General features: G+C 45.9%; 1 protein-coding gene across 2 annotated transcripts; it reads right to left on the bottom strand.

The window, feature by feature from the left end:
- Nucleotides 1-4986: 4986 nt before the first annotated feature.
- Nucleotides 4987-10360, bottom strand: LOC108933258 (T-cell surface glycoprotein CD5-like). 2 transcript variants are annotated; one of them, XM_018750194.1, is made up of 7 exons: nucleotides 10291-10358; nucleotides 8815-8959; nucleotides 7498-7872; nucleotides 6102-6224; nucleotides 5957-6007; nucleotides 5724-5792; nucleotides 4987-5245 (listed from the first exon to the last, which is right to left on the bottom strand). In XM_018750194.1, exons 2-7 carry the CDS (start codon nucleotides 8864-8866, stop codon nucleotides 5169-5171), a joined length of 747 nt encoding a protein of 248 aa, XP_018605710.1. In that variant the 5' UTR covers nucleotides 8867-8959; nucleotides 10291-10358; the 3' UTR covers nucleotides 4987-5168. The 2 variants fall into 2 exon arrangements, with proteins under 2 accessions (XP_018605710.1, XP_018605709.1); XM_018750193.1 differs by having other exon boundaries at nucleotides 4989-5245; nucleotides 8815-8916; nucleotides 10291-10360.
- Nucleotides 10361-12368: the final 2008 nt, after the last annotated feature.

The raw sequence follows: 12368 nt of genomic DNA, 5'->3' as shown, positions 1-12368 counted from the left end.
TTATATCAGCGTTGTGTAAATAGTTGATATTAGTGTTCATGTGTGTACATAGTTGTGTGTGTGTGTCTTATGCTGATTGGTTGTCATTCTATTTATGTTCAGTGTCTGAGAGGGGAATTCTGGGGAGTTCCAGGGGTAGCCCCTCAACCTTGGGGCGCAATGGGGGGCTAGGAGTGACCCGAGGGGATTCTCCAGTATTCCGCACTTTTTGTACTGTTTGAAGTGTCTTTGTTAAGACCCCTAGCAAAAGACATGTTCATGTTCACTAAAGAGCATGTTCCTTTCATCCTGACTCCTGAGCTAGTTTCTAATAGTTCCATGGGGGGATGCCACACACACACTTTCTGAACCGCCTGTCCCATACGGGGTCGCAGGGAACTGGAGCCTACCCAGCAACACAGGGTGTAAGGCCGGAGGGGGAGGGGACACACCCAGAACGAGATGCCAGTCCATCACAAGGCACCCCACGCAGGACTTGAACCCCAGACCCATTAGACAGGAGGACCTGGTCCAACGCACTGCGCCACCGATGCTACTCTATATTAGAATAAATGATAATACATACAATATAGCAATAAGTGCTGTGAAAGTGTAAACATAATTGCAAAAAAAAGAATGTGAATGTAATGGTGTTCAGTTGAGTATGGGTGTGTCAGTCCAGTCCTGAGCGTTGAGGAGTCTGACAGCTTGGGGGAAGAAACTGTTACACAGTCTGGCCGTGAGGTCTGAATGTCATCCACAGTTTCTAGTTGTAGTGTGTAGTGATGAAATTAGAGATGGTGATATGATTGATGCTCTTGCTGATGTAGCTGGTCACTCATGCTGTGTATTCCTCCAAGTTGGTGGAGTCGGCCACCATTGGTTGCAGCCTCCCTGAACATGTGCTGGTCAGTGTGTTCAGAAGAGTCCTGAAGAGCAGAGATGGCACCTGCTGGCCAGGTTTTCAACTGCTTCAGCACTGGTCTGGCGTGTCGGACACGTGATCTGTATGCTGCATGCCAGAACCATATTCCATACCAGAATCCTGAACTCTGACCACTAGAACCAAGCCTCCCCTGCAGAAGGACATCAGCCACTTTCATACGGTCTGCAGAGATTGTCCTCTCAGGTTCCTGACAATCTCTGTTGAAACGTCAGTTAAATTGGTGTCCATCATTAGTACACACACACACACACACACACACACATTGTCTGAAGCCACTTGTCTTTGACTGACGTTGTCTTTGACTTTGACTATATCTAGAGATGTCTCCACTTTCATCTCCTGTTGCCACTTCGAGGTTCATTAGTGGAACAACATGGAGACCTACATTTTGCTTATTAAAATTAGATGGTGTGGATGAAACCAGACTCTGTCTCTGAGCTCCAGCAACACAAGAAACAGGCTCTTAAGAGCGCGTATACACACACACACACACACACACACACACACACACACACTTTCTGAACCGCTTGTCCCATACGGGGTTGTGGGGAACCGGAGCCTAACCCAGCAACTCAGGGCATAAGGCTGGGGGGGGGAGAGGACACACCCAGGATGGGACACCAGTCCATCGCAAGGCACCCCAAGTGGGACTCAAATCCCAGACCCACCGGAGAGCAGGACCCAGTCCAACCCACCGCACCACCGCGCCCCCGCTCTTAAGAGCAGCATTTTAGTAAAATAGCTGTAAAATGGAAAGGCAAAACAAAAATTCACAACTGCAATTCTTGATGAAAATTGAGAGAGAGAGAGAGAGAGAGAGAGAGAGAGAGAGAGAGAGAGAGAGAGAGAGAGAGAGTCCAGGCCAGTGACGGTCCAGCAGAAAAACACTCACCCCATCCTCAGGCGTCTTTCCTCAGAAGCCCCACAGTCCCCCGTGTTTCTTAGTGATGGTATGAAATTAATTTTTCTTCTCAATCTCCTGATTTTCAGTGCATTTATCTGTTGTCCATATTCACATCTGCCACTCGTTTCGTGCTAGGCAATATTCCAGTATTTACTGCAGTACCCTCATATCTTTATCATTTACACTGAGTCATTCTCTATTTTATCTGCTGTAATACTGTCATTAGAAGAATAATACTGAGTCTTACTTTAAATGTAGGAAAAAGTCCCAGGGGCTCTCAGTTTGCCAGTTCTGGCCGTCACATTCTGCTGTCCTTTATCCCTGCGCTGGTTTGTAACAATAAGGATTTATTCATTTAAAACGGTAAATAATCCCTTTGTCCGCCCCCTCCCCCAAAACATGTCTCTGCTCCCTGGTTTTCAGCAGCATCATGTTATTTTGCAGTTAGATCGTTCCCCTGGAGGAGGGGACTGGAGGGGGGCAAGGTGTTTGTATTTTCACCAGCAGCCCCAAGTGGTGTGACTGATCACACTATTTGGACTGAAAGCAATCCCATCTGCCACTGAAGACAGTTAATTTCATATGTTAAGCTGTCATTAATTGAATTACAAGTCTAACATTTGAATGGCTGAGTTCCTTGAGTTCCGGAACTTTCCACCCCTAAATTAGTCTAGCTGATTATGAAGCTAATTATGAAAATGGTGCTTTAAGAGCAGTTTCCCTCCATTCATCTCCATCTTTCTTACTTTCACATCACTGTACAGATTTTCAGTTTTGTGTACTAGATACAGATGTAGATAACGTAGTGCTTGTAACTGATGCCACACAATCTGGGTTTGAATGTCCCCTCCCACTGTAGTGCCATGATCAAGGTACTTCCCCTGAGTTCCTCCAGGAAATATATAAACCTTAATCAGCAGTATAAAAGGGAAAATAACAATAAATAACTTTTTATTACACAAATCTCAGGGTTCAGAAAATTATGTCAATAAAACTGAAAGCTGAGCTTTGAAAAAAACTCAAGGCTTTTGTAGAAGTTAGTAAGGGTACCTATCACAAAGATTATATCTTCTTTGGTGCCACAGTTCATTCAGTATAATTGCAGACAACTATTTAGCGTAGGTGACACAAGAGTGTGGAAATACTTGGTCTGAACTATGGAAAAATAAAACAGATTTTTCAGCTGATTGATCAATACTGCACGTTACCTTTGAGAAAAGCATCAGCTAAGTATCAGTAAATTATGAAGCAATAACTGTGCAGCAAGTGTAGACAGAGTTTACTGCCAGTTACTGAACACTGATGACAGTTCACATGTATGTCCTCATTTGACCCACTGAAAAATCATGGTAATCTCCCTTGTTTTTTTACACCGTACAATGCTTTTCATAGAACTCTTGATGGAGATACTGACTTCAGAGAGTCTGATGTTGACTGTAGGGACTAATGTTGACTTTAGTGACACAGCTGTTGACTGTAGTGACGCTGATGTTGATGGCAGTGATGCAGTTGCTGGCTGTAATGACACTGATGTTGACTGCAGGGTTAACGATGACTGTAATGACACTGATTTTAATATAGTGACGCTAATGTTGACTGTAGGGATTTATGTTAGTTGTAGTGGCACTGATATTGAATGTAGAGGCAGTGATGTTGACCACACTGAAAGTGATGCTCACTGTAGGGTCAGCATCATAGTCACGTTGCTGACAGGGAAGGTGGTCTGGAGAAACAAAGAAAGAGGTGGGTTGATGAGTGACACAATATTAATTTAAATCTCTCAGTTTTATCCCTGTCTCTGTGACACACTTTTGTGTGCTGATACCCATAATAGGGGAACAGAAGGAGCTTAGGGACATGGTCCATGACAGAGAAGCTTAGCATAAACCTGCATCATTAAATTTGCCAAAGCTTCTGCAGCTCATACGTACTACAGTCATTTTCTTGTCCGCCAACCCCGAGTCTCTTTCTCTTCTCACTGACTCTTGGTCTACCTCCTCCTTTTGTCATTAATCTTTGGAACTCTGTGTACATACAAACACACATGGTGTGTTTTCTCCTACTTTTATTACATTTTTCTTCCCATATAAACATTTTAATCTATCCATCATGCTCATTCCTAGGTTATGTCCAGTAGCATTATATCCATGAATGATTACACGTGTCTGTTTCTTTGAACATATAGGCACTACATTTGCGCTCAATTTGTGTGAGCGTATTTCTGCTGTAGGATGTAGATGGTGTGTGTTTTTTTCCACTCTGCCTCTGTCTCACACTATTAATCTGTACATGTAATCAGTTGTCATCTGTCTGTTCCCCTCATGGGACATTTTTCATTGTAGGGATTTAATTCCTAACCCCGATCTTATAGACAGAAAGAGAAGTGCTGCTCAGGAAGACACACACACACACACACACACACACACACACACACACACACAGATGGTGAAAGTACAAAATCAACTACATAAATGTTGGTTACACTGTAGGTCACAGTGGTGTAACATGCGCTTGTATATATGAACAATATTGTGTTATGTATCCAGGAAAATCAAAAGCATTAGAAGTCACAGCACGGCGCGTCAGTGAAGAGCTCTGAACTCTTTTCTCAATCGGTCTGCCATAGAGTTTAAGGTTCTCTCTATTACTCTTTCTCATTATTTTTGTGTCTGTGAATAAGTGTGTGAGTTCACCGTGATGGACCGTCCTGTCCATGGTATACTGCCTCCCACCCTATACTTCCACAATGGGCTCTGGACCTCCACAAACCTACACTGGCCAAGCAATGGATGAATTTACAGCTTTTTTGTACCCTGATATTTATTTATTATTTACTTACTGTGAAGTGCTTAGAGAAGCTGCTTTTAAAGGTGCAACATTAAATAAACTTTGTTATGATTATATCAGTACATAAAAAATGCAGACTTACTGAGTAGGGGTTGAGAGGAGATGTGAAAATGGAGGAGGAGCCACTGGAGAAAGAGTCCATCAAAGAGACTCTTAATATGGAAAAATAGCAGTTTAATCCCATATGCAGAGACAGACTGAAATAACACAAACAGGAAGTCGGTGAAATTTTGCAGGAAACCACATTTCTGCAAAACGGCGTGCAGCCCGTCACTCCCGCCCTCTGCCCAGTTTCCGTGCTGCATAGCCTGCTCTGCAGTTGCAGAAAAAGCACTCGTTTCCCAACACAAGTTCGTTTCACAGTCTTAAGACAGTTTATTCAGTTGTACAAGGAATCAGAGCACAGGTGAAGTGAAGAGATCAGTTCCTGGACCGTAATTATCGCACCCATATTGTTATAGAGCGCCACGGGAGAAGGTGCCTGGGGAAGGGTTAGTTGTACGAGTCGCAGTTGCTGTTCCGGTTGGAAGACGGTTCCCTGCTGCTGTTGACCATTAATCTTTCCAAGCCTGAGAAAGAAACAAAGACGTGAGCACAAGAGAGGGTCGGAGACGTGGACCCAGACAGTGCCCCCATACGGGGTCGCAGAGAGGCGGATCCTAATTCAGCAACGCAGGGTATAAGGCTGGAGGGGGATGGGACACGCCCAGGGAGGGACGCCAGTCTGTCACAAGGCACTCCAAGGGGATCTCGAACCCCAGACCCACCGGAGAGCAAGATGAGGTCCAGCTCACCACACCATGCCACTGCACCCCCCACAGTTGCAGTATAAACTCGATTAATACTTCTGGTATTTTTTTTCAAAGCAAGAAAAAAGCTACATAAAATATTTGTTTTCATTAGAAAATAAAAAAAGTCAGGGATTAATACTTACATGATGTAAATATGAAAACTGTGACATAAAAATATGTAAATCATGTTGTGATGTAGTGCTGTAGCTGTAGCTGTGTGTTACTGTGTGTTACTGTGTTTTTTATTTTCACTCACCAATTGAAGACTGTCTCTTGTCGGTATCGCTGTTTGGGTGAATTCCAGCTTGCACTCTATGAAAGGACACTGAGAGACATGGAAACAATGAGACAGACAGACAGACAGAGACACAAACACGCATACAAAAGGGGGAATTATTATATCACTTCTGGAAAATATAAAGGTTTGGCACTAAGTACTCAAACAGTGAGTCACCACTTCCCTCACACCGCAGCCACACCGAGACTCACCACTCTGACTCTGCATGGGCCCAATCCACCTGTCCTTCCTCTTCTCCAACTCTGAGTGCAGGAAGACAACATGGTTTACCGCGGGCTAACGGTGGAGTAGACTGCATGCTCAGATTTAGGGCACGCTGCGGCACAAAAAACTTACTTCTCTGCATCACAGTCTTGTAGGTAGCAGGTCCGAAAATGGCGAGGAGCAGTAGCAGGAGGAGGGTGCACAGCAGGGCCGTCGCTGTCCTGTATGCCGACATCTCTTTGTCGACAGAGCCAGCTGAGGGCATACAGAGATGGAGATGTCGAGAGGTTCCTGCTCCCGTCACCTTCCAGTTCCACTCAAAGGTGATGTGCAACTCATGGTAAACAAAAGGTCATTTCACAACAGGCTCAGCTTTCTCGATTTTTAAATGCTATATTTAAATTTAAATTATAGCTGTACTTTACAAATTACTGTACAAATTACTCTCATCAAATCTTAGATGCCCTCACCATATTCAACACTCGTTATAGCCTACAAGACAAATATGAACCCCAGTACCTACAGAACCACAAATACAATCCCACAAGAGTGCTGAGTTCCCCAACCTCAGGCCACTTGGTGGTCCCACTGAAAGGCTCCAAAACTGACAGTCTGTAGGATCTTAGTTTTGTCCGTGATATGATGAAATGAGCTCCCTGTGTCCTTAAAAGCTGCTAAAGCCCTCCCTCATTCAAGAACAGGCTTGAACCCATCTCTTTGAGACCCACTTGTCTCCTGATCTGCTGACAGCTCCACAAATCCAATACCCTACCCTGGTGGAGCAGGGAGCAGGGTGCAGGGCTGGGGGGGCACACACCCCAGATGGGATGCCAATCTGCCGCAAAGCACCCCAAGCAGGACTCAAGCCCCAGACCCACCACAGAGCAGGTCCCTTCCAAACCCGCTGCGCCACTGTGCTCCCCCCGTATAGAAAACACAACGTGTTCATTACATTAGCAGAAAGACATAGATGCAGATGCATGATACTTAAGTACACTTAGTCTGTTTCTTTCCACAATATGATTCAATGTTCATATGTTCAATTTCCTAGTAACTATTTTTTTTGAGATACATACAAACATTTACGTTACATTACATCAGTAGCTGCGTAAAGGTTTATCTGGGCACGATCTTAAAGTTATACAGCATGAACATTTACACCGTACATGAACTTAAGAGATCACCAGCAAAGTGAGTCTGGAAGAGGTGAGTTTTAAGATCCTTTTTAAATGTGGGCAGAGATTCAGCAGTTCTGAATGAGGTTGTTCCACCACAACTGAGAACCTTTGTGCATGGGACCACCAAGCAGACAGATGTGGAAGAGCGTAGCAGACTGGCTGAGATGTTGCGCATGATGAAGTCTTGTAGGTACATTTACACAGTTAGATAACTTTCACTGGAGCAATTTAGGGTAAATACCTTGCACAAAGGTACCACACTTTTAGGTCGAAAAGCAGCAGCTGTAAACACTATGCTACCAGTAGGTCATGCTGTTATTCCATGGCCAGTTCCACAGACACAGACTCACCTTCACAATGGATCTCTGTTATCTGGCACGTAGTATTCATCACAGTTCCGTTAGCGATCCAATATCCCAGCATGTTCTGCTGCAGCACCTTCCAGGTCTGGAAACTGCCACAGCGCCAGCTCTTGCACACCTCCTGCTTGTTAAGTTTGGTGATACTGTTGTTGCACAGAGGCAGCGGGTGAAGGTGGCCCAGCTGCAGGTACACTACTCCTGAGCAGGGCGTGGACCCTGCTGTCACCTGGATGACCCCCAGGATGGGGGGTGACACCAGAGGGAGGCAGTTTGGGAGTGTAATTGGGATGGAACTCAGGGAGGGGGAAGTGGACAAGTTGAACTGGAGCATGGCGGTGGTCGTGTTCATCCTTGGGGAGGCATCTGCACACAGGGCCAAATTAAAATTAATAATCTGTGTTTTCCAGTGGTTATGGACAGGGATTACATAGTGTTTAATATCTATTAGATGTTACAGGGGAAACAGCACGATGAGATATAAAGGCACATTTTGCAATGCTGTCCCAGCCACACACACATATGTATCTTTAAAAAGGCAGCATAACATTTCTAAATGAGACAAAATGTACACATTCTCATAGAGTTAAAGGAATTAAAGAAAGGGAAACCTTTCAGGCTTTGCTCTCTATTGACACTTTAACGTTGCTTTGATAACTTGTTTAAACTGACCTAAAACCTGCTTATCAAGGGCCAGATTGCTCCATCACTGACCTTATATGCTATACCAGAAAAACAGGATATAAAAAACATATCAAAAGGAAAACCATTTTGCATTCCCAGCAACAGCTGAAGTTTTGGTCAGTAAAAAGAAGAAGAGAAATAAGTGAAAATACAGTTGTCAAGGTGATTACAGAGCTAAGGATTACCACTCCATGGTACATTACAATGTAATTCATGACCGTTTACAATGTGAGAAGTACATCTGAACTTATCGGCTGCCGGAGGTTTGGAAGAAAAGTATATTTCTGAGCTGAGTTTACACAACAAATCTGGCAATCACAGTAACGTCAGAACTCGGGGAGGGTCAAGCCCGCATGGACCCCAGCACTGACCCACCTGCCCCTCGGGTCCAGGACTCAGGAAGGTGCTGCACACACACCTCACAGGCTGCCCCATGTGTTTTACACCACATGACAGACTCCGCTTGCAGCTTCATCCATAATCTGACTAATTGAACTGTTAAATGTATAAATAGACCTGCATCACTACGGTACATGAACAAACGTGTATTGTTCCATTTCCTTCTCTGTTGTGGGCTGTGTGTATGAAACAGAGGCCATGTCAGTAACATGGAGGCAAACTCACCGACAGCCATGATGAAAGCAGTCAGAAAGGACACAGCCAGCATCTCCGCCATCACTGCGAGAGTCAGAGTGCAGTCACACTCCCAACGTCGTCTTCTTGTCACTGAAATAATGTTTACAGCTCAAAAGTTCATCACAATTTCCACCTGTAGACAGACAGACAGACACACACAAATACAAACACACACACACACACACACACACACACACACACACACACACACACACACACACACACACGCACACAGTAAAAACAATGCTTATTCAGAAAGTCTGTTTCCAAAGAAAATATGGCAACCCAGTGAAATGGAAGCAGTTCATCAGCTGCATGTGTAGAAGTGTGTGTGTAAGTGTGTGTTTGTAAGTCTTCTATGAATATACTGTGTACAATGTACAGTCTTTCACAGTCATTAAGAAACGTGGATGTTACATTTACATGTATTCATTTAGCAGATGCTTTTCTCCAAAGCGACGTACATCTCATAGAAAATACAATTTGTGCATTACATTAGGAGAAAGAGGGACATAGTTGCATACGTGTGATAATGCACACACACACACACACATCTTCAGAACCGCTTGTCCCATACGGGGTCGCGGGGAACCGGAGCCTAACCCGGCAACTCAGGGCGTAAGGCTGGAGGGGGAGGGGACACACCCAGGACGGGACGCCAGTCCGTCGCAAGGCACCCCAAGTGGGACTCGAACCCCAGACCCACCGGAGAGCAGGACTGTGGTCCAACCCACTGCGCCACCGCACCCCCTCTACGTGTGATAATGTTGAAACATTAATTATCACAACCATGAAGATGAATTTCTCGTGGTTATTGTTCTGTTATTTTAGCCATGAATCATTCCTTTTTAATACATTTTCATGCTTTAACATTAAACTGCTTTTCATTGTAGGATATTTCAGGCTAAAGTATGATTCTGTCCATTGATACATTCACAGTGTCCAGCAATCGCTACAATCATTACAGCCCGGACATGCAGAATGTCACTCCCAGCCTTGATTGGGTGTAAAAGAAATTTCCGCCACAACATACAGCAAACAAAAAACAAGAAGATAAACAAATTGAAAGGATAATTATATTTTTAGTACATTTTTTACCAAACTAATTATCACTCACTTACAAGAAGAGGTTTCTGACTGTCTTTCTAACGGAAATTTACTTGCATGTGTATAATACTAATATGATGACTATTGTTAGTCTCATTTATACATTTACATTTACATTTATTCATTTAGCAGACATCCAAAGCGACGCACATCTCAGCAAAAGTACAATTTACGCATTACATTAAGAGAAAGAGACATAGCTGCAGACATGAAAGTCTCAGGTAAACCTAGTTTGTCAAATGTATAGTTTAATGAGCATTGGCAATCTTTGTGGCGTTCTACAGGTCTAAAACATCTCCACAGTAAAAAAAAAAAAAAATTCATACAAATAAATGAATGATAGTTTGGTAGTCTTACCATGGAGTGAGAAGTTCGGAGAGAGACAGAGAAAGTGAGAGAAACTATGTGAAATACGAGGAAAACTGACGCTGGAGGAAGTCTAGAGGGGTGAGAGCCTCGTCTTCCTCTCAAGGTTTCCGTACTTCAAAGTGTCTCAGAAAATACGTTCAGAGCAGTGGGAGAACAGCCAGTGATGGAATGACTTGCAGGGATGTCAGTTTTGGGCAGTTACCAGGCATGGGGCGGTCAGCGTGGACTTCCAGACTTTTATTATTGCTACAGCCCACGTTCGTAAAACTCAAAACAAATCTCTTAGGCAAAATGATGAAAAGCTAACTGAAAAGAAGTTTGCATACCTTACTCACTCTCTAATTTTCCATCCATCCATCCATCTTCCTCCGCTTTATCCGGGGCCGGGTCGCGGGGGCAGCAGTCCGAGCAGAGTACTCCAGACTTCCCTCTCCCCGCACACCTCCTCCAGTTCCTCTGGGGGAACCCCAAGGCGTTCCCAGGCCAGCCGGGAGACATAGTCTCTCCAACGTGTCCTGGGTCTGCCCCGAGGCCTCCTCCCAGTGGGACAAGCCCGGAACACCTCCCCAGGGAGGCGTCCAGGAGGCGTCCGGAACAGATGCCCGAGCCACCTCAACTGGCTCCTCTCGATGCGGAGGAGCAGCGGCTCTACTCCGAGCTCCTCCCGGGTGACTGAGCTCCTCACCCTATCCCTAAGGGTGCGCCCAGCCACTCTGCGGAGGAAACTCATTTCTGCCGCTTGTATCCGCGATCTCATTCTTTCGGTCATGATCCAGAGTTCATGACCATAGGTGAGGGTAGGAACGTAGATCGACCGGTAAATTGAGAGCTTCGCCTTACGACTCAGCTCCCTCTTCACCACAACAGACCGGTACAATGACCGCATTACTGCGGACGCCGCACCGATCCGCCTGTCAACCTGCCGCTCCATTTTTCCCTCACTCGTGAACAAGACCCCGAGATACTTAAACTCCTCCACTTGAGGGAGCAACTCCCCCCTAACCCGGAGGGAGCAATCCACCTTTTTCCGACTGAGAACCATGGCCTCGGATTTGGAGGTGCTGATTCTCATCCCCGCCGCTTCGCACTCGGCTGCAAACCTCCCCAGTGCACGCTGCAAGTCTTGATTCGATGAAGCCAACAGGACCACATCGTCCGCAAAAAGCAGAGACGAGATCTCGCGGCCACCAAAACAGACACCCTCCGTTCCCTGACTGCGCCTAGAAATTCTGTCCATAAAGATAATGAACAGAATCGGTGACAAAGGGCAGCCCTGGCGGAGTCCAACATGCACCGGGAAAAGGTCTGACTTACTGCCGGCAATGCGAACCAAGCTCCTGCTCCGGTCATACAGGGAACGAACAGCCCGTAGCAACGAGCCCCGAACCCCATAATCCCGAAGTACCCCCCACAGGATGCCACGAGGGACACGGTCGAATGCCTTCTCCAGGTCCACAAAACACATATGGACTGGTTGGGCAAACTCCCACGAACCCTCCAGCACCCTAGTGAGGGTATAGAGCTGGTCCAGCGTTCCACGGCCAGGGCGAAAACCGCATTGCTCCTCCTGGATCCGAGGTTCGACTATCGGTCGGATTCTCCTTTCCAGTACCCTGGCATAGACTTTCCCAGGGAGGCTAAGGAGTGTGATCCCCCTGTAGTTGGAACACAATCTCCGGTCCCCCTTCTTAAAAAGAGGGACCACCACCCCGGTCTGCCAGTCCAGAGGCACCGTTCCCGAACTCCACGCGATGCTGCAGAGGCGTGTCAGCCAAGACAGCCCCACAACATCCAGAGACTTGAGAAACTCGGGGCGGATCTCATCCACCCCCGGAGCCTTGCCACCGAGGAGTTTTTTGACTACCTCAGCAACTTCAGCCAGGGTAATGGACGAGTCCCCCTCCGAGTCCCCAGCCTCAGCTTCCTCTACGGAAGGCGTGTCGGAGGGATTGAGGAGATCCTCAAAGTACTCCTTCCACCGCCCGAGAACATTCTCAGCTGAGGTCAGCAGCGCACCACTTCCACTGTAAACAGTGTTCGTGGAACACCGCTTCCCCCCTCTGAGT

This window comes from Scleropages formosus, chromosome 16, assembly GCF_900964775.1.
Source record: "Scleropages formosus chromosome 16, fSclFor1.1, whole genome shotgun sequence".
Classification (NCBI taxonomy): domain Eukaryota; kingdom Metazoa; phylum Chordata; class Actinopteri; order Osteoglossiformes; family Osteoglossidae; genus Scleropages; species Scleropages formosus.
Note: the sequence above shows the minus strand (reverse complement) of the source record. Positions and strands in the feature narration are given on the sequence as shown.